Source organism: Danio rerio, chromosome 10, assembly GCF_052040795.2.
Source record: "Danio rerio strain M-AB ecotype USA chromosome 10, GRCz13ab, whole genome shotgun sequence".
Lineage (NCBI taxonomy): Eukaryota > Metazoa > Chordata > Actinopteri > Cypriniformes > Danionidae > Danio > Danio rerio.
Window position 1 is genome coordinate 47,059,595 of NC_141030.1, and position 23,492 is coordinate 47,083,086.

Here is a 23,492-nt window from a genome sequence, read left to right on the forward strand (position 1 = left end):
ATTATTGCACTGCATTTCAGCTTTAAATTTTATTTTGTTTTTTCGTAAGTTATGTGATCTGAATAAATAAAAGAAGACAAATGGCTCACATGCCAGTTTTTGTGACTCATGAAAAACAGTTTTTATAAATCATAAGCCACTGCTCTGAGTCATAAGAGTTGAAGAGCTCCTCAACATGTGTCTGTGTGGCCACAGTTTAGATGAATCAGTTCGGGAATCACTTCTGTCTAAAGGACACTGTGACACATGGAAGATCTGAGCTCAGCATGTAAAACACTCTGTGGGTTACTGCAGTTTAATGTGAGCGTTCATCTTGAAACACTTGCTGCTTTTTTCCACATGCACTCATTATTATTATTCATTTTAGGTTAGTACTCATTTTTATAACTTTAAAGTTATGTTTTTCCTCTTTCTCGCTATTCATTTATTTATTTTTTTAGGTGTTTGTATGTTTAACTAATTTATTTATATTATTTATGTTTACTTCTCTCCTTGTTCAATCATTTCATTATTTATTTAATACATTCATGCTACTAATTCTATTTATTATATTTTGTCTTATTTCCCTTTTTGTTTTTCTTTGCAGTCTTTTTTGTCTAATCTTAATTTTTATCCATCTGTCCGTCCATCCATCCATCCATCCATCCATCCATCCATCCATCCATCCATCCATCCATCCATCCATCCATCCATCCATCCATCCATCCATCCATCCATCCCTCCATCCATCCAAATTTTTGCTACTGTTTTTTGCTCCTCAGTTTATTTTTTATGCATTATTTATGATTATTCAGACTTAAACCCCACATTTCTCTCTAATAATTCTCCCTGTTCTCAGGTCTGTTTGAGGTCTGTTGTCTTTCATTCACGTTTGCTGTCAGAGTTCATCTATTTGTGGATCAGATATCTCTGCTTGTCTTATCAATGTGTAAGAGTCCGGCTGGTGCTGTGTGTGCTGAAAAATGCGGCGCTGTGCATTCTTAAATTCAACCATTGTGTTTGCTGGTTGCATGTATTGTGTTCTGTTCTGTTTTATTCAGTTCTGTTCAGTTCTATTCTGTTCTATTCTATTCTATTCTATTCTATTCTATTCTATTCTATTCTATTCTATTCTATTTATTCTATTCTATTCTGTTCTGTTCTGTTCTGTTCTGTTCTGTTCTGTTCTGTTCTGTTCTGTTCTATTCTATTCTATTTTGTTCTATTCTATCAATTCATTAATTTATTTATTTGCGCATTTATTTATTTGTTGACAAATGTATTATTTATTTATTTGTTGATTGACTTTCTATTTATTTATTTGATTTGGTATTATTGTTTTTGCTTATAGTATTTTTCAATTAAAATTTTTATTATTTTGATTTGTCTTTCTTTGCATTATACTTTAGTAAAAATATACATCTTGTTATATTTTGAATTATATTTTTTAATGGTTTGGTAATTTTTTCATTACTGGATTTACTTTATAGTTTGAGATATTATTTATTTTGGATAAATAATTAAATTCTATGCATCTGTCCATCCTTATCCAATTCCATCCATCCATCCATTCATCTATCCACCCAATTTGATTAATTTCATCCATCCATTCAATTTCATTATATCCATCCATCCATTTAATTTAATTAATTCCACCCTATTCCATCCAATTTCATCAATTCATCCATCCAATTACATCTGATTTCATTTATTCCACCCATTCATCCATCCATTCTCATTAATTCCATCTATTCGTTCATCCAAGTCCATCCAATTTTTTAAAATCGATCCACTTTCATCCATTCATTCATCTAATTCCATTCAATTTCATAAATTTTATTAATTCATTCATCTATTCATCCATAATTCATAATTCCAACCATCTTTTTAATTTCATTAATTTCATCCATCCAATTTCATCCATTCAATCATCCATCCATTCAACTACATATAATTTCATTAATTCCATATTTGTTCATCCAGTTCCTTTCAATTTTATTAATTCCATACATTCATCCATTAAATTTCATGTATTCATTCATCCAATTTTATAAATTTTATAAATTCATTCATCCATCCATCTATTTAATTTCATTAATTCCATCCATCCATCCATCCATCCATCCATCCATCCATCCCATTTTATTAATTCCATCTATGCGTTCATCAAATTGTATCCAATTTTATTTATCCATCCATTCATCTATTCATTTATCCATCCAATTTAATTAATTAATTAATTAATTGATTCATTCATTAATGCACTCATCCGTCCAATTTTATTAATTAAATCAATCTATCCAGTTTTATTAACTCTGTCCATTCTTCCATCCAATTTCATCAATTTCCTTAATTCCATCCATTCATCCATCCCGTTCCATCCCCTTCTCCACAATCACTAAGAACTTCACAGCTAAATCTCTGTCAGTGTTTTGTGGATCGTCTCTCAGTCTCGCCTGTGTCTGTGTGCAGGAATGCTAATATCAGCAGAAGGTTTTCTATTATTAACGTGTCTCTGTCTTTCATTTGTCAGTTCAGGCTGGGCGTGGTGGATCTGCAGCCGGTGCCGGAGCCCACTGAAGTCATCCGGGAGCTCATTACTCACGGCCTGGAGCAAAGCTCACGTCTTCAGGCCTCAAACCAGCACCTGTTGGAGGAGAACCAGAAGCTGAGGAGAGAACAGCAGCACATCACTGAAGAGTAGGTCGACCTCCAGCTCTCACAACACTGCTCCTCTAATAGAGAGTTTCACTCATTAAGAGGATTTATAAGCTAGTTCAACCCCTCAGGAGCTTCTACTGGGGTTTTGGAATAGCGGTTTGTAATTTATGAGTATGTTTTGGTCTGTGTGGTTAGCATTGGTCATCATTTACAACACATAAGCCATCCCTCAAATGCTGTTTTTTTGTTTTTGTTTGTTTTTTTTACTTTTGATTATAACATCCATCAATCCATTCCAGTCCATCCATCCCAATCTATTTAATCCAATCCAATTTAATCCTTCAATCCACATCATCCATCCTTCTTATCTCATCCCATTCAGACATCCATCAGTCACATCCAATCTCATTACATGTATTAATAAATATACATTCATCTATTTTGAGTCTATCCATTCTTTCAGTCCAATCCAGTCCATCTATCCATTCATCCATCCAATTTAATCTGTTTATCCATCCATCCATCCATCCATCCATCCATCCATCCATCCATCCATCAATCCAGTTCATCAAATTTAATTCATCCAATTTAATTAATTCAGTTAAATTCAATTCCTATCCCTCCATGCATCCATTCAATTTAATCCATCCATCTCAATCTGTCCATCCCAATTCATCAGATTAAATTCATCAATTTCAATACAATACAACACAACACAACACAACACAACACAACACAATACAATACAATACAATCCATCCATCTCAATCTGTCCATCCCAATTCATCAGATTAAATTCATCCATTTCAATACAATACAATACAACACAATACAATACAACACAACACAACACAACACAACACAACACAACACAACACAACACAACACAACACAACACAACACAACACAACACAACACAACACAGTACAACACAACACAACACAGTACAACACAACACAACACAACACAACACAATACAATACAACACAACACAACACAACACAACACAACAAAACACAACACAACACAGTACAACACAACACAACACAGTACAACACAACACAACACAACACAATACAACACAATACAACACAATAAAATACAATACAATACAGTACAGTACAGTACAATACATACAGTACAGTACAATACAATTCAAACTATTTCAATCCATCTATCCATTCATTCATCCATCCCAGTTCATTAAACTCAATTCATCCAGTTCAGTTCATCTAATTCAATTCCAACCCCTCCATGCATTCATTCAATTTAATCCACCCATCTTAACTTATCCAATTCTATTCATCCAATCCAATTAGTCCAATTCAGTTCATCTAATCCTATTGAATTAATTAAATTCATCCAATTCAATTCATGCACTGCAATTCAATTCAATTCATCCAATTAATTTAAGTTAAACTCAATCCATACAATACAATACAACGTAAAGCACATCAGTTAAATTAATTAATATTCTATATTAATATTAATATTAATATATATTATAAATTAAGTTAAATTCAATTCATACATTGCAATGCAATTCATCCAATTCAATTTACTTAAATTCAATCCATACAATACAACACAAAGCAACGCAATTCAATTCAATTCATCCAATTAAATTAAGTTAAACTCAATCCATACAATACAACACAATACAATACAAAGCAACGCAATTCAGTTCAATTCAATTCAATTTATCCAATTAAATTAAGTTAAATTCAATCCATACAATACAATACAAAGCAACGCAATTCAATTAATCCAACCAAATTAAGTTAAACTCAATCCATACAAAACAATACAATACAATGCAGCGCAACGCAACACAATTCAATTCAATTAATCCAGTTAAATTATGTTAAACTCAATCCATACAATACAATACAATGCAATGCAATTCATCCAATTAAATTAAGTTAAACTCAATCCATACAAAACAATACAATACAATACAATACAAAGCAACGCAATTCAGTTCAATTCAATTCAATTTATCCAATTAAATTAAGTTAAATTCAATCCATACAATACAATACAAAGCAACGCAATTCAATTAATCCAACCAAATTAAGTTAAACTCAATCCATACAAAACAATACAATACAATGCAGCGCAACGCAACACAATTCAATTCAATTAATCCAGTTAAATTAGGTTAAACTCAATCCATACAATACAATACAATGCAATGCAATTCAATTCAATTAAATTCATTTAATTAAATTAAGTTCAATTCAATTCAAACGTTGCAATGCAACTTATCCAATTCAATTAAGTTTAATTCCATCCATCCATCCATCCATCCATCCATCCATCCATCCATCCATCCATCCATCCATCCATCCATCCATCCATCCATCCATCCATCCATCCATCCATCCATCCATCCATCCATCCATCCATCCATCCATCCATCCATCCATCCATCCATCCATCCATCCATCCATCCATCCATCCATCCATCCATCCAGTTTAACCCAAACACTTCTGTATTAGACAAAAGGCTGTTTATTTTTTTTTTATTTATTCAGATGAAACTAATTTATCCTTTTGGTGTTTTAAAACTTGACTGAAATAAAGGTAAAAAAGCTACTAATGTGGGGAAAGTGCTCAGGGTACATTTCTTTGTTTCTGGGAATATCTCCTTATTAATTTATTCTTTAACATAATGCCAGATGTAAAGTCAGGTCATTGACCTCTTCGTGATTCCAGAGAAAGACCGTCTCTCCCTCCTCATCATCTGCTGTGATTCAGAATAAAAGCTGCATTTTCAAATGGTTGCTAAGGAAGTCCAGATACACAAGTGTTTGCTGTGATACTCATCTTAAAATAGGGGAACTGAATGTAAGTGAGCACAGATCAGCTTTTTTTTTTGGCAGATTGAGGGCACATGACGCATTCAGGAGTGGGTGGCGGAGCACAAGGGAATCCCTGAACAACCTGATGAGGGTTTGCTTTCTTTTCTTGTTCTCCATGTGCTTCAATGTTTCCTCTGTGAGAAACCGCAGCAGTGACATCACCGACCGCCACACTTTCTAACATCTTCCAGAAGCTCAATTATGGGGAATTAGTAATGCTAACCAACACCAACAACACTTTACTGATGGACACCGGACAGTGCACAAAAATGAGATCAGGTGTCTGTTGGATAGTGCTCATCAAAAATTAAAATGTAATCATTATTTGAGCACAAAAACCAACCTCGGTTCAGTTGGAGTTTTTGTGTGGAGGCATGCAGTACAGGTGAATTGGGTAGGCTAAATTGTCTGAGTGTGTGTGGATGTTTCCCAGAGATGGGTTGCGGCTGGAAGGGCATCCGCTGCGTAAAAACTTGCTGTATAAGTTGGCGGTTCATTCCGCTGTGGTGACCCCGGATTAATAAAGGGTCTAAGCCGACAAGAAAATGAATGAATGAATAATTAACTTCTTAAACTCTGGGACCCGGTACTACAGGTCCATACTGGCCCAATACCCCCATAAGTGGTTTCGTTCTCTAATTAATTGGAATATAATAACTTTTGCATTGATTATAATAGACATTTATCTTTTCTCTATGATTACTGACATGTGCAGGAATCACCAAAATGAAGTACAGCAACCTAGACCACATAGAGCCCTATCATACACCCGGCGCAGTGTGGCGCAAGGCGTGGCGCAGTAGTCTTTTGGTAGTTTAAGCTTGGCGCAAGAGTGGTTTTGAGGCGTTGCGCTACGCTGTTTAAATAGCAAATGCATTAGCGCTCATTTGTGCGCTCATAGGCGTTCTGGTCTAAAAAGGAAGGCGTTCTGAGGCGGACCGCTGGCGCGTTGCTATTTTGAGAAACTATAATAGATTTTTCATTAGACCAAAACTAACCCGGTCTAAACTCCAGCGCAGAGTTGCACCTCGCTTACACACTGCTTAATACACACAAGAGAGCAATAGGCAAATATCTTTACATATGAAAAAATGTAAATATTAAAGATATATATAGGATATAATAAGAATAGATATAGGATATAAATATAAAGGATTAAAATATTACAAAACATATTATTTTCTAGCCTACATAAATATGAAAAATCACTGCTTTTATGTCTTCTTCATCTCGGGAGGCTTTTTCAGTTCATTCATAACAATTTGCTTTTGTATAATGTTATTATTATTAGCAGTTTTATTTATTATATCCATATTTATATTTGTTTATTATTAAAAACAAGCTTAGATTTGTCCACCTGTCAGGTTTTAGACCATATGGGGCACAGCATGTGTTTTAGGATATAACTCAGGTTTTTGAACATACTTCGTTAATATTGTTCATTTATTCGTTTGCTGGAAATTAGAACTGAATTTAGAAATAGTTTTAAAACGAATCTTTGCGCTTAACAAACTAAATTAATTATTTAAAGGCTAATTGATGTCTGTGCGTAAAGGTTTCCCTATCCAAGAGCGAAAGTGAAAGTAGATCCATTATCTTTCATTCTCACGCAGTAGATGCTCTGTTTAACAGTTTTCTGTTAAAACACTGTGAACTGTTTGCTTGTGAAATGCTCAGTTTTTCTACTTAGACTTATTTCACGTCCTGTAAATAGCGAATGCGCTCTTGGTGTGACGCAGCTGACTCTTAAAGGGAATGGGAGACGAGACTCTAATTGGTTTATTCCCAAAACACACCTATAACTCATTAAGAAAATAAACTCAACCCTTTTAGACCATGCAACTTGGCGCAAAGTGGATTTTCCCGTCCGTAAATTAGCAAAAATGCGTTCTGACACGCCCTGAAAGCGTTTGCTCCCTGCGTTTTGCACTCTGCGCATGGACCATCAAAATAGAGCCCGTAGAAACTAAAAGGCACTCTTTTAAATTTGAGTTTACAAAAAAAGTGCCTCTTTTTTGAGGGAATTTATTATGAAACAGACAACATATACAACTATTTTAATCACTCTCAACAGTGTTTTATGAAAATTATAAGTGTTTTCTTTAAAATGATACCAAACTTTTGCATTTACACCCCTGCATGTGGATTTGGGAAGCTTTTAAGTTTGAGTAGGCAAAATCCAGGCGGAAACCTCAAAATAGCACTTGACTTTTTTTTTTTTTTTTTGAATCTGAATAAAAATAAACATTTACACAGGTAAATAAATAGACTCACTGATGGACTAAAAACCTGCAAGAAACTCTGTATTTCTGCGTGTGCAGATTCCATGTGGGCCTACTAGTAACTGTGTTCTTGTTTGTCCTCGCCATAATGACATGATAAAGAATTTTTACTAGTTATTTTGCAGGATTCTGCTTACAGAGGAATGTAAAAGCTTAACTAGGTTAATTAGGATAATATTGGCAAATTAGGATAAATTGTCAAGTCATTGCACATTTCTGGTTTGTTCTGTAGCAAGATAAAGAATTGAGGGGGATAAAATTGACCTCAGAAGTTTTTACATTTTCAAAAAATATATAATTATGCATCATTTTAATAATGTATAACTTTTATTCTAGCCAAACTAAAAAAATGAGATTTTGCCTGAAGAAAAATATAACAGGAAACACTGTGAAAATGTGTCTTGCTTTGCACTTATGAATTATTAGGGAAAATATTGGGGAAATATTTAAGAGGAATACATATGTTTTGTACTGTAGGTTGATCATTTTTGTCTTCAACTTTATTTCGTAATATGAGTTAATTGTCATGGTTGGCGCAGTGGGTAGCACATTTGCCTCACAGCAAGAAATCTGCTGGTTCGAGCCCCGGCAGGGTCAGTGGTCATTTCTGTGTGGAGTTTGCATGTTCTCCCTTTATTGTGTGCTCTGATTTCCCCCACAGTCCAAACACACGCGCTGTAGGGGAATTGATGAACTACATTGGCTGTAGTGTATGTGAGTGTGTGCAAGAGCGTGTGGGTGTTTTCCAGTGTTGGGTTGCTGCTAAAAGGGCATCCGCTGCGTATAACATTTTATGGATAAGTTGAGGGTTCATTTTGCTGTGGCGACCCCTGATTAATAAAGGGACTAAGCCGAAAATGAATGAATGAATGAGATCTGTCACACCGCCCAGCCCTAGTTGAGTGTTTTTTCTGTGTTTTTCAGGATGGATCGATACGTGAAGGGAAAGGAGGCGTTAGAGAGAGACCTGTACGGCCGCTTTGTGCTGGTCCTCAATGAGAAGAAAGCCAAACTCCGAGCCCTGCAGCAGAGGGTCCGAGAGCTGGAGGAGGCTGAGGAGGAGAGATCACCGAGGTAAAGAAGAAAGAAAAGACCAGCGCCACATTTCATCATGATCTTTCTCTCAATTTTCCCCGCTTTCCTGTTATTAAACATTCGATTTCGTTAGGTAATCCCATGATCGCATTACGCTGATTTTCACTTCCAGTTTTGTGTTGAGTCTTTTTCCTGCCTGTGCTCATGATTCAAACTTAAAATGAGCAAAACATCTGTCCTAATATTAGGAAGGTTTACAGTAGTCAGCAGTTGAAGTTGGACTTTGAAGGACAGAGTAGTCCTAAAAATGATTTTTTATCAACTTCAAATATTGAGTAATGTACACTCACCGGCCACTTTATTAGGTACACCTGTCCATCTGTTTGTTAACGCAAGTTTCTAATCAGCCAATCACATGGCTGCAACTCAATGCATTTAGGCATGTAGACATGGTCAAGACAATCTGCTGCCATTCAAACTGAGCATCAGAATGGGGAAGAAAGGGGATTTAAGTGACGTTGAACGTGGCATGGTTGTTGCTGCAAGACGGGTTGCTTGCAACGCCACAGCCTACCTGAGTATTGCTGCTGACCATGTCCATCCCTTTATGAGCACAGTGTCTCCATCTTCTGATGGCTACTTCCAGCAGGACAACACCATGTCATAAAGCTCAATCATCTCAGACTGGTTTCTTGAACATGACAATGAGTTCACTGTACTCAAATGGCCTCCACAGTCACCAGAGCTCAATCCAACAGAGCACCTTTGGGATGTGGTGGAACGGGAGATTGACATCATGGATGTGCAGCCGACAAATCTGCAGCAACTGTGTGATGCTATCATGACAACATGGAGCAAAATCTCTGAGGAATATTTCCAGTAGCTTGTTGAATCTAAAGGGGGTCCAACCTGGTACTAGTAAGGTGTACCTAACAAAGTGGCCGGTGAGTGTTGTTCACAATTAATGATAACTAAAGACAAAAATGCATTTAGCAGATGCTTTTGTCCAAATCTACTCACAATCGAGGAGGTGTTCAGCGATTCAACAAGAGAAGGCAATGCAAACAACAAGGGCTGATTATATAAAGGAACTGCTAGTGCTCAGAGAATTGAGTGCTCGATAGTAAGGAGGGGGGTTGTTTTGTATATAGAGAGAGAGTGTTTTCTACAGGTGGTTTGTCAAGCTTATTCACCTGTGTGAGGCACACTCAGAATTGCATAATGTTTTAAGGTTGTGGTGTGGTATGGTGGGGTGGGGTATGGTGCAGTAAAGGGGGTCCTGTTTTTTAATGGAATCATTTATTAAACAGGTGTTCTGCAAAGGTTTGTGATTTGTGGCTTTTTAAAGTTAGAAGTCCTACCAACTTGGCACAATATTGTCACATAATGTGTCATGTAACGTCACTTGACCCTTCAGAAATCATTCTAAAATCCCGCTTATGTGTTTAAGGGCGTACTCACAATAGGTACAGTTGCCTTGAATCGTGCCGAAGCGCGCTTGCCCCACCCCCCTCCCCACCCTTCTTTTTTTATACCTTTTTTGTAAGGTATAATTTAGGAATTTAAAAATATATGCATTTTAAAAACATCTGTACATGTGCTTAATGAGATTTTTTATTTAAAAATAATAATATCTTATTTTAAACTGTAGTGTATACTGTATGAACACATCATCAAACCTGTTCACACAAACTTTTTCGTTAGTTTGTCATCTGAATGCATTCTGTGCGTGTTGTACTTGTTCTGTTCTCTTAGAAAGAAAAAGGCAGATAGTGAAGATCATGAAGCGGTGGAGGCGGCAGCAGATAAGAGTCCTGATGAAGAGAGTGATTATGGAGGAAGTACAGAAGATGAACAGGAAGCAGAACCCAAACGCCTCGACCCAAAACCTCCTACAGAAGGTGAATGTTTATTTAAAGTTTATCGAATTTTATTTTTTGTTCCGTTTTATTGTTTTGCTTTATTTTCATTTTGTTTAATGTTTTGTCAATCAATTATTTTATTTTATGGTTTGTTTTATTTTGTTTTATGTTTTATTTATTTGTTTTTTGTTTTATTTTAGTTTATATTTTATTTTAATTTTTTGCTATTTTATTTTGTTTTGTTATATTTTTTGTTTTATTTGGTTTGTTATTTTATGTTTTTTTATTTTATTTAATGTTTTGTTTTATTTAGTTTTTGTTATTTGTGTTATTTTATTATATTATTTTTGTTTTGTTTCAATTTATTTATTTATTTTTGTTTCATTTTATTTTCTTATTTTAGATTTTATTTTGTTATTTTTTGTTTTATTTTATTTTATTTATATATATATATATATATATATATATATATAATATAATTATTTTATATATATATATATATATATATATATATATATATATATATATATATTTATATATATATATATATATATATATATTAGTTTAGTTTTTTAATGTTTTTTTATTTTATTTTTCATTTTATATTATTTTTGGTTTGTTTTATTTATTTAATTATTTTGCTTTTATATTTTGTTATTTTATTTTTAAAATTTTAGATTATTTTTTGTTTTGTTTATTTATTTTTTATTTAATTTTTTTGTTTTGTTTTATGTTTTGTTTATTTATTTATGATTTTTTTTGTCTTCCTGGCAAGTGTTTCTTGCAGGTGGTTTGTCAAGCCCACTTACCTGAATGGAGCACACTCGCTCATCCTACAGTTATGTGATGCATTGCATGTATGCTTCACTAAAAAGACAGGCCTTTAATCAAGTTTTGAACATCTTGAAGGATGATTTGAATCCGCTTGAGACGTAACATCACTATAGGTATCCCGAATCTTTTTTTTTCAGTACAAAAGTTGCTTACCCAACTATGATGACGTCATCTGCTAAAATTGTTCCTTGGCAACCCAGTGTGCGTTTGTTGTATTTCGACATCAGGCTGTGTTTGGGGGCTCCGTTGAGTCACAGTTTGGAGGCACAGAAAGGGAAATGAGGTGGAGTCGCCACATGACTTAGTCCGAGTTGCTCAATTCCTCTGTTTTTCCCCCTGTGTAAACCCTGCAGAGTCAGAAAAGTGAAGCGCAGCACCGTCAGAAAAGCCCCTTCCACAGTCACGTGACGCTGTAAACAGTGTGAATTGTAGTGTATGGTTGCTAGGTGTGATTCGTCTTGGTTTAGATTCTCAGACAGAGCCTTTTGAGCTTCAGTTATTGTCCGTTTCCCTTCTCGAGTCAGTGGTGTGTGTTTCAGAGTGTGTGTTTGGGAATGTTTTTGTGCTTAAAGAGATTTTACATGAAGAGTAATTTAAGCCTTTAATGTGGTTTGGTTGTTTGTTGCACCAAATAGTGAGTTAAACCCATGTAGTTTCATAGGAGTATCTGTTTAGGGGATTTCAACCTCTCAGGACACACACACCCCCAAGTTTGTCCAATTTTGACCTCTTAATGCCAATTCTTTACATCGAAAAAAAGTCAGCTGGTTTATCTTTAAACATCGAATGTTTTGTTGGTAAGGGATGCTGAAGGATCACTGAAGGCGTATATTTTGTTATCATAATGCTGTAATGTAACTGTGCAGTGTTTACACAGTGGCCATGTTTATCAATGTAAACACACGAAAACAACATTAACATTATAGCAGACACTGTAAAAAGCTCATTCTCAGCCACTAGACTGTTCTGACAGGGTATTCCAGTGTCAGAATGTTGTGGGACTGCTGTACATGTTATTTTTTTTTTAGTTATGATTAGGGATTATAGATCATGAAATTCAGCGTTTTTTTTATTTTAAGCATGACAGTAAAACATGAGCGCGGTTATGAATGTGTTAAATCAGTGGTTCTCTAACTGTGGTACGTGTTCCTTCTAGTGGTATGTGGAGAAATCAAATTTGTCATGTGTACATGCTACATTCATTCATTCATTCATTCATTTTCTTGTCGGCTTAGTCCCTTTATTAATCCGGGGTCGCCACAGCGGAATGAACCGCCAACTTATTCAGCAAGTTTTTACACAGGGGATGTCCTTCCAGCCACAACCCATCTCTGGGAAACATCCACACACACATTCACACACACTCTCATACACTACGGACAATTTAGCCTACCCAATTTACCTGTACTTTGGACTGTGGGGGAAACCGGAGCACACGGAGGCGACCCACGCGAAGGCAGGGAGAACATGCAAACTCCACACAGAAACATTAACTGAGCCAAGGTTCAAACCAGCGACCTTCTTGCTGTGAGGCGAACGTGCTACCCACTGCGCCACTGCCTCGCCTACATGCTACATATATTTCAAAATTTATTAAAAATGATTTATATATGAATATATGATGACATATAGCCTATATTTCTGGAATCCAGGCAACATTTCCTGGTGTTAATGAGTTGGCTACTATATGGTAATACTTTACATTTAAGTACAGGATTTTCTTTTAAGAACAGTAAACTACTATTTTTAACTTTAAAACGAACATTCAATTTAAATGTTGACCTTTTTTTTGTTTTTTTTTTTGGTTGTTTGTCTGTTTGTTTTTTACTAATAAGCACAGTAGTGTTAATGTTCAGACCATTATAATGTTTAAAGTGACTGACAATAATAAATATTCTTAATAGTAGGAATTAATCTGCCACATTTTTAAACAGTGCAAAGCTGTAGCTGCTTTACTGGACCAACTACACTACTGTATTTCAATACTGCTCTGTATGGTGGCACTTGGAGAGACAATTGTTTTCTGAGGTGGTACTTGATAAAAAAAAGTTTGAGAACCACTGTATTAAATGTTAGAAAAATTCGTAATAATGGCAAAAAATACTAATTTGTGGATCTCCTTATTTCTGGGTGCAGTTGGGGCTGGTGTATTCTGGGAAATTTTCGTACCACTTGGTTTCGAGTGTAGTCCTGAAAAATCTTCGTTCGAAGGGGTATGTACCCCTTGCCCTTAGCCCTACACCTTCAAGCTAAAGAGAATTGGGACACCCCTACCCCTTCGCGGGAATGACCAAAACAAGGGGTAGGGGGAAGAGCTAAGGCAGGGGTGAGCAACCTGCGGCTCTAGAGCCGCATGCAGCTCTTTAGCGCTACCCTTGTGGCTCCCTGGAGCTTTTTCAAAAATGTTCAAAAAGATGGGGAAGGTTAGGATATATTTTTGTTTTAATATGATTTATATAGGAGGACAACAATTTTGAACGTTTTCAAATGCTGTAAAAGTATGTAGAATTAATATTTAATTTCAACATTTCTGTCTACGAAGATTTGCGTCATAGCCTGCGACACAGGTTTCTATCAGCAGGGTGGGATGCCAGGCAGGTGGCTGTTGTAAACAAACCGGGAGATAATAAACATGGAAAACCGTTCACAGATGGTGACTACATGAAGGAGTCATTCATCAACATATTAGAACACCTATTTGCAGACTTCAAAAACAAAACCAAGATAATACAAAAAATTAAAGATGTACCTCTCTCCGCTAAAACAGTGAAGGAAAGGGCTATTAAAATGGCAGGTAACATCACCAATCAGCAAACCAAGGACATTATTTCAGTGCCAGCATACTCAATTGCCTGTGATGTGACCGATATTCAATGCGCTTTTATGCAGGTATGTGAACTCTGATGGGCCGCAAGAAGAAATGATCAATTTAATACCACTGAAAGACCAGAGGCTGTGCTGCAGTGTTTAAATGACCAAAATAAACACCAACCACCTGATTTCAGTGGCTATTTAATCATGAAGGCTCATTATGTATTTGTAGCCAACTTAGTCATTTTTATAGTAGGCTAATATAGCTACTATAGATACATACAGCATGTGTTTCCTTCATTATAAGGCTTATATAAGGCTTTACATTTTTTGCGGCTCCAGACATATTTGTTTTTTGTTTTTTTTGGTCCAATATGGCTCTTTCAACATTTTGGGTTGCCGACCTCTGAGCTAAGGGGTAGAATTAAGATTGGGCTTTACCATGCCAAATATCTCAGAGGCGTCGGCGAGTCATTGGCGATTCTCTCAGATTGCATCTTTGATCGTTCACACTGTGTGATTGTCACTCACTTGAACGAGCACAGATTTGACTGTGATTTCAGGCATTCGTCGGCGATTTCTCAAAACCTGTCGGCGAGTCAAAATCTGGGCTAAAATCATGTCTGAACTCGACTTTAGGCCAATTTCATTCAATCATTCATTTTCTTGTCGGCTTAGTCCCTTTATCAATCCGGGGTTGCCACAGCGGAATGAACTGCCAACTTATCCAGCAAGTTTTTACGCAGCGGATGCCCTTCCAGCCACAACCCAACTCTGGGAAACATCCACACACACATTCATACACTACAGACAATTTAGCCTACCCAATTCACCTGTACCCCATGTCTTTGGGCTGTGGGGGAAACCGGAGCACCCGGAGGAAACCCACGCGAAGGCAGGGAGAACATGCAAACTCCACACAGAAACGCCAACTGAGCTGAGGTTCGACTCAGAGACCTTCTTGCTGTGAGGCGACAGCACTACCTACTGCGCCACTGCCTCGCCCCTTTAGGCCAATTTAGTTTGTTCAATTCACTTACAGCCAGAAACCGGAGCACCATGAGGAAACCCACGCCCACACGGGGAGAGCATGCAAACTCCACACAGAAATGCCAACTGACCCAGATCGGACTCGAACCAGGGACCTTCTTTCTGTGAGGCCACAGTGCTAACCACTGAGCCACCGTGCCGCCCCATTTACATGTTTATCAACAAAATTCATCCCCAAATTGCAAGATAATGTTGCTGCTAAATATAATATACAAAAGATTTACAGTCACTGCTTTGATTTTTGCAATTTGTATTTTTGACACCCAACAGTGCACCACACATGCCTGGGTCAAGATGACTCGCGAATGTAAAACTGTGTGTGTGTTTTTAATTCTTTTAATGAGTCAAATCCATGCTTCACTTCTCTGATAAGTGAGAATGCAGCTGAATGTGGTATGAGGGTTAAACCAGTGGAGACATTACACACTAACTACTGTCAAAATGCTCATAGCAGATGAAATTCACTGCAGTTTTGAGCATTCTCCCACTGTGCTATGCTGTCGTATCACATGAGGCCGACGCAGTCCTGCTGTTTTGTTGGATGTAAGTTGCTGAATGTTGATGTTCGACGTGTTTTTAATGCGTTTATGATGTTGATTGTGTTCGCAGAATCCTATCTTGGCCGTCAGCCTGCGAGAACCTCCATTAATCCTGTTCAGAGACATTTATACAAGCAAACATTCACAAATATCAGTAAATCATCTCCTGCTTTGTTTTTTGAATGGCTGAAAGCATCATATTGGCAGCAGATGACTATGGAGCTCATAGAATGAATTAGAAGAAAGTATTAAAAACTGCATGATGCATTTTAAATAAATCTGAGGAATTGAATTAAATAGAGCGGCGCGGTGGCTGAGTGGTTAGCACTATTGCCTCTTAGCTAGAAGGTTGCTGGTTTGAGCCTCGGCTGGGTCAGTTGGAATTTCTGTGTGGAGTTTGCATGTTCTCCCCGTGTTGGCGTGGGGTTCCTCTGGCTGCTCCGGTTTCCCCCCACAGTCCATCAATAAATGGAATATTTAATGGAAGGAAAATTAATGAATGAATGAAATAAAAAGTATGGAAATACAGAAAAATATTCAGATAATTATATAATATTAGTAATAAACATGCCTCTACTTATAAACATGCCTCTAATTAAAATATATATTTATCTATCTATAATATCTGTAAAATATCTATACAGTGCTCATCATCGAGTACACCTCTCACAGATCTCTAAATAAATAAAAAAATTCTATAGCAGGGCTCGAAATAAACCTTTTTTCTTGGTAGCACCGGTGCTCCTAACTTTAAAAATGTAGGCGCATCAGCCAAAATTTAGTCGCACCCACCAATTATAAGCATCGTTACAACAAGTGTTATACAATCATATTTATTGCATTTGAAATCAACAGTATTTAAACTAATAAGCAAAAAAATATATATGCAAGCGTGAGGAAAATATGTCTCTATGAAATCCCGTTATCACAAGAAAATAGATTTTTATAACATAACTGAGTGAGCAAAAGATACACGGCCCGCTCACCGGCCCTGCACACACTGCTGGACATGAATGAATCTGTTAACGGTATAACTGTGCTGTTCTCACGGGTGCTGTCTGATATTGCACTGATGCTTTTGACATATACTGTACCTTATTATATGCATACGTTGTGTTAATAGCCATACCGGTCTTTTCATGAGCAGCGATGTTAGTTTACTCAGTGTAAGCCTGTTTGCGATGGTGTACGTGGTGTTAAATTTGACATATATCTGCCTATTGCACGGCGGACAGCATCTGGCGATTACATGAAGGATTAAACAGAAGCTCTCGTGCTAGATGTGGCAAACAGTTACCTGAAAATTCCACCCCAAAGACTTTTCATAGCGGACTTGAAGCCAACGGAAGTCTTTTATCCACTCTCTATTCACATTCAGCACATGATCACTAGTAAGATGTGCCATTATTTGTAACTTTAGATGCCATAGTTTCTAAAACAAAATCTGTCAGCGTTATCTTCACTCTCATCTTCAGCGCTTTACAGTTTTTCGCAGTAGTAACTCTCTCTGTCATCACAAGCCAGAAGGCATTGACTGAGTGATTGACAGCTGATATTTCAGTGCTAGAGCAGTGGGCCAATACGAAGAGTGCGAAGGCGGGGCAAGCATTACGGACTTTGCTTTGTTTACTGCAGCATGTGGACAAGACCACTGTTTTAAACCATTCCTGAGCGCTGCGTTTCACGTTTCAAGTGCAGAGATGCATTCTGCATGAATGTCTCCCGAATCCGCCCATGTGTTGAACATTTTGCAGTAAAAACTGGTCACACACAACAATTTTATGCACTGGCACAAATGCTCCCAATTATATTTTGAGGTCGCATAGATAAAATTTCAGACGAGTATGCCACCAAAATGGTCGCAATTTTGATTCTGTCTATATTCATCTGATTAATCATTACCAAATCCATAACTGTAACTAATCTAACAAAAAAAAAGTAGTCAAATTAGTATGTTAGGCAACGAAATTTAAATAAACTAAAAAAATCTAGAGAAACAAAATAAATATCAAATTTAGTTTATTTGTTGTTGTAATTTTATTTTCTTGCAATAACTTATTTGAATTTAAGTGTATTATCTTTCTATTCTTAAAGATGTTCGGTGATCAAACTCGTATTTTAATAAATATACCTGTTTAATAAAACTGATTAGTTTAAAGCACCTTATATATTCAAAAAGGCGGCAACACCAAAGCTCCAACATACAAGTTTATTAAATAAAAAAGGCTGACACAAAGCATGTGACGTTTCGAGCACACGGCTCTTCATCAGACAGTTTAAAAGCACCCAAATATTTTGGCTATATTTTTTCTACGTTTATGCTGAGCACTGTGTTCTCAAAACAAATAGTCCGTACCATTTCTGTCCGAGAAAATGTGGCTAAATTCAGAAAAACTAAAACAAATCTACACACTAAACAACGCTGAGTTATTCATTTGACCCAATGGTTGAGTTAAACATATTTGGTGCTTTGTTGGGTCACTTTTAACCTTTATCAGGTTATTTATTAATAACTCAACCAGTTGGGTTAAATATTTGGTGCTTTGGTGCTATTTAGTGCTTTGTTGGTTTTTTTATGACCTTTATTTGGTTATAACTCAGCCAGAGCGACGCAGTGGCGCAGTAGGTAGTGCTGTCGCCTCACAGCAAGAGGGTCGCCGGGTCGCTGGTTCGATCCTCGGCCAGTTGGTGTTTCTGTGTGGAGTTGGCATGTTCTCCCTGTGGGTTTCCTCCGGGTGCTCCGGTTTCCCCCACAGCCCAAAGACATGCGGTACAGGTGAATTGGGTAGGCTAAATTGTCCGTAGGCTTTTGCGCATCTGCTAGAGCCCATGAACATCTCCATGTTTTGTCTCTCAGAGATGCCAGAATGCAGCCCGATGGATGACAGTCTGAATGACATCACAGACGTGGCTCCGTGCCGTAAACGCCGCCATCGGCACCTGCAGCAACTGGAGGCTCAAGCCAAACGCAAAACGCTGGAGCAGCAGCACAGATCCAGGTATCACATTCACAGATCCTCACTCTCCATCTCTGCATGACACCCATAAACCCCTGCGACTTTCTGCCTGTATAAACCTTAACATAAATAACTCAATATAAATATAGATATATGCTCTCCAACAGTTTCTTGGGAAAAGCTAAATTAATGACGTTGCATAAAAATGTCAGTGAATATTCCGCTTGTCTTATTCTCTGGTGTCCATTTCACACAATCCTGGACGCAGCGTTCTCTCCATCCCTGCAGACAGAAGCCAGTTTCTCAGAATCCTCTTCAATTTTCAGGAAATCATTGGTCTTTTTCCATGTGTCTTGCATTTATTCCAGCTAGAGCCCCCCTTGGTGCTTGTGTCTCAGGCACTTTTTTATTCATTATTAGAAAATGTGTATCATTGCATCTCCTGGTTTGCCAGTACTTTCTCAGTGGCTTCCATAATTGTACCATAAAAATCCTATGAATGGTTTCGATTTGCATTGAGCAATTTTTCAGGCCCGATGGCACCTGAGGGACGCCAGTCCTGAGAAAACCTGTTGTGTTTGTCCTGAAACACTCCCTGTTTTGGAGATTATTTGGTGATGGTTTTTATTCTGGAGTTGTTGTATCAGTGTTATTGTTCCTGGATGATTCCTTCATGGTTTCCCACAGTCTCATCCATCCTTTGTTGGAGGTTTTCTTGGTTATTTTTCATTTGTATGGTTGATTTGCTTGTTTTCTAGTAGTTTTGGTTTGTTTCTATTGTTTTCCAGTCGGTTTCCTGGTTTGTTTCCATATCAGTATTCTGGTCATTAGTTCAGTTAATTGGTTCATTTGTTTGTTTTTCAGTCAATTACCTGATTGGTTGGTTTGTTTTCTGATTGCTTTTCTAGTAAATTAGTTGGTTTGTTTGTCTGATAGTTTTTTTTTTTTGGTAATCTTTCTATCCTAATTGATTTTTGCTTTGTTTTGTTTTGTTTTTTTTGCAGTTTTTTGATTGGTTTGTTTGTTTGTTTTTCTGTCATTTTTTAGTCAATTAGTTAAGGTTTTTTTCAGTCAATTTTCTGATTGGTTGGTTTGTTTTCTAGTTGGTTTTTAGTCAATTAATCAGTTTTTTTATTTCTTAATTGCTTTGTTTGTTTTTCAGTAGTTTTTCTGATTGATTTATTTGTTTTCTGGTCATTTTTATTCAGTTAATTGCTAAATTTGTTTGTTTTTCAGTTGGTTTTCTGATTTGTAAGTTTGTTTTCCGGGCAGTTAATTAGTTGCTTTGTTTGTCTTCTGGTCAGTTAATTACTGTAGCTGCTTTGTTTTTTTTCCAGTCAGTTTTCAGATTGGTTTGTTTGTTGTCTGGTCATTTTTCTAGTTAGTTAGTTGGTTGGTTTGTTTTTCAGTTGTTTTTCTAATTGTTTTTTTTTCTGTTTTCTGGTCAGTTTTTCCAGTTAATTTGTTAATTTGTCTGTCAATTTTTCTAGTTAGCTAGTTGGCTGGTTTTTCAGTAAATTTATTAATTGGTTTGTTTGTTTTCTGGTTGGTTTTCTGATTGGTTTGTTTGTTTTCCAGTCATCTTCTTGATTGGTTTGTTTGTTTTCCAGTCATCTTCTTGATTGGTTTGTTTGTTTTCTGGTCATTTGTCCAGTTAATTGGTTTGTTTTATTTCTTTTCCATTTGTTTAGTTTGTTTTGTTGGAGGTTTTCTTGGTTATTTTTCATTTGTATGGTTGATTTGCTTGTTTTCCAGTAGTTTTGGTTGGTTTCTATTGTTTTCCAGTCGGTTTCCTGATTGGTTTGTTTCCGTTTCAGAATTCTGGTCATTAGTTCAGTTAATTGGTTCATTTGTTTGTTCATTTGTCTTTTTAACTTGATGGTTTGTTTGTTTTCCAGTCAGTTACCTGATTGGTTGGTTTGTTTTCTGATTGCTTTTCTAGTTAATAATTTGGTTTGTCTGATTGTTTTTTTTGGTAATTTTTCTAATTTATTGCTGTTGATGTAGTTTTTTTTGTTTTTTGTTTGTTTTTGCAGTTTTCCAATTGGTTTGTTTGTTTTTCTGTCATTTTTGTAGTCAATTAGTTAAGGTTTTTTCAGTCAATTTTCTGATTGGTTGGTTTGTATTCTAGTTGGTTTTTAGTCAATTAATCAGTTTGTTTATTTCTTAATTGCTTTGTTTGTTTTTCAGTAGTTTTTCTGATTGATTTATTTGTTTTCTGGTAATTTTTATTCAGTTAATTGCTAAATTTGTTTGTTTTTCAATTGGTTTTCTGATTGGTAAGTTTGTTTTACGGTCAGTTAATTAGTTTCTTTGTTTGTCTTCTGGTCAGTTAATTACTGTAGTTGCTTTATTTTTTTTCAGTCAGTTTTCAGATTGGTTTGTTTGTTGACTGGTCATTTTTCTAGTTAATTAGTTGGCTGGTTTGTCTTTCAGTTGGTTTTCTGATTGGTTTGTTTGCTTTCCAGTCATCTTCTTGATTGGTTTGTTTGTTTTTTGGTCATTTGTCCAGTTAATTGGTTTGTTTTATTTGTTTACCAGTTTATAGTTTGTTTTCTGCTTGGTATTGTAATTAGATTGTTTATTTTCTGGTTGATTTATCAATTAATTGGTTTGCAATTGGTTGGTTTATTTATTTTTTAATTGTTATTGTAGGTAATTTTTTTTTCTTTTTAGTTTTTATTCCCGTTTTTTTTTTTTTTTTTTGTTTACTTGTTTGTTGTACAGTTAGTTTCCTATTTTCTGTTTGTTAATTGATTTCTGGCCGTTAGTCGGTTGGTTTATTTGTTTTTCAGTTGGTTTGTTTGTTTTCTGGTTGATTTATCAGTTAGTTGGTTAATTTTCCTCACACCCCCAAATTGGTTAGATTATGTATTATTGTTTTATTTTTCCTTTATTTACAGTTTGCTTTCTTTTTTCAGTTTATTAGTTGGTTTATTTGTCTTTCTGTTTTGTTTTTTCTGATTTACTTGGTTTTATTGATGTGTTTATTCATTTGCTAGTTGTTTTCAGCCCAGTTTTTATTAGTTTTTTATTAGTTTTTATTCCAGTTGCTTTATTTGTTTTCAGGTTGTTTTTTTCATAGTCCTGGAAAGTCAGATGAATTATTAATCATAATCTACTCTGTGAAAATCGTGGAATGTAACATAAAAAGAAAAAAAGTAGCCTATATCACTTTTAAATGGTTTTATCTGATGAATTGAGTATTACATGGATAAACATATCAATTTCTCCTGATATTTTACTGTAAAATATTGATAAATATAAAAATAGCCCAGTGTTTGTTGATTTTTGTGTGCTGATTAGTGTATTCCATGAGGAGAGCTGTGTGTTTAATTCAATTGATTTATTAACTGAGCCACACTGTAACTCTCTTTGAAATGAGCTGCCAAATTAGACAGTAGATAGACATGCTGCACGCTGGCATTTGAACACAGCCTGTGTCTTTTTGTGTTGGCAGACAAATCTGAAAGTTTCTTAAGTTGGCAGACATGTACAAAAGACAGTTTGGCTTCATACTGTATTGACGTTATGCTGGGATATGGAGATTTAAGAGGGTCTTTTTAAAACCTGCTAAAAAACAAGAGTGTTTGTGTGACCGAGTAAATGTTTAAAAGTGTGTGTAGTCTCCTAGTGTTAGCGACTGCTCTGTATATGCTCAGATGGATGACGTTTGCAGGCCGCGGTGGTCTATGACAGAATGGTGCCTTTGCGCCAGATGGTTTATGTGTCAGGTGTTGAGGGACACTGAGAGTTTTTATTGGATGTGTTTGCTCATTCTGTTATGAAGCAGGTTCTGCCACCATGGTAAGACTTTCCAAACGTTAATAGACTTCTGTGGCATGCAGATCCTGGCTAAAAAGATTTAGTATATGGAGTTATAAGATATACTTTATGGCAAAATTATAAGGTATGTTAACTGGTTGTTCTCACAGAATAAAGCCTGACAGGCTTGCTGGGAGGCGATCGTGCTACCCACTCCTTTACGGTGGCGCCTTTTATTCATTTATTTATTATTATTTATTTGTTTTTATTTATTATTTGTTTTTCATTATTTATGTATTTATATTAATATTTTTATTTATCTATTTATTTTCTACTTATTTATTTATTTATTTTTATATATTTATTTAAGTATTTTTTATGTATTTTATTTATTTTGATATTTATTTATATTAGCATTTTTGTTTATTTTATTTATTTTATTTATTTATTATTTAATTTTTAATTTGAATAATTTAGTTTTTTGTTTTTGTTAATTTATGGAATTTTAATATTTATTTATTTTGTTGTTTTTAATTTATGTATGTATTTTTATCTATAAACAATATTTATTTATTTTATTTATTTATGTATTTGCTTTACTTATTTATTTAATTATTTATTTATGTATTTGTTTACTTTTTCTTTATTTATTTAAATTCTTTTAAACATTTCCCAAATGCTGCTTAATGAGAAAAAATTTCCAACACATTTTAAACATTAATAGTTTTAGTATTTATTTTTTATTTATTTATTTTTAATTTTTTTAATTTTATTTATTTATATTAGTATTTTTGTATTTATCTATTTCTTTACTTTATTTTTTTACTTTATTTATTGTATTTGTTTATTTTAT

The 23,492-nt window shown here is 35.4% G+C and overlaps 1 protein-coding gene across 5 annotated transcripts in view; it reads left to right on the forward strand.

The window, feature by feature from the left end:
• Nucleotides 1-23,492, forward strand: part of xrcc4 (X-ray repair complementing 4) — a 71,004-nt gene that overhangs the window by 25,968 nt on the left and 21,544 nt on the right. For 2 of the 5 annotated variants that reach the window (XM_087269030.1, NM_200786.1), the window contains 4 exon segments: nt 2,513-2,679; nt 8,711-8,860; nt 10,577-10,722; nt 18,775-18,916. In XM_087269030.1, the coding sequence (XP_087125156.1) occupies nt 2,513-2,679; nt 8,711-8,860; nt 10,577-10,722; nt 18,775-18,916 (605 nt within the window). 5 annotated transcript variants of the gene reach the window in all.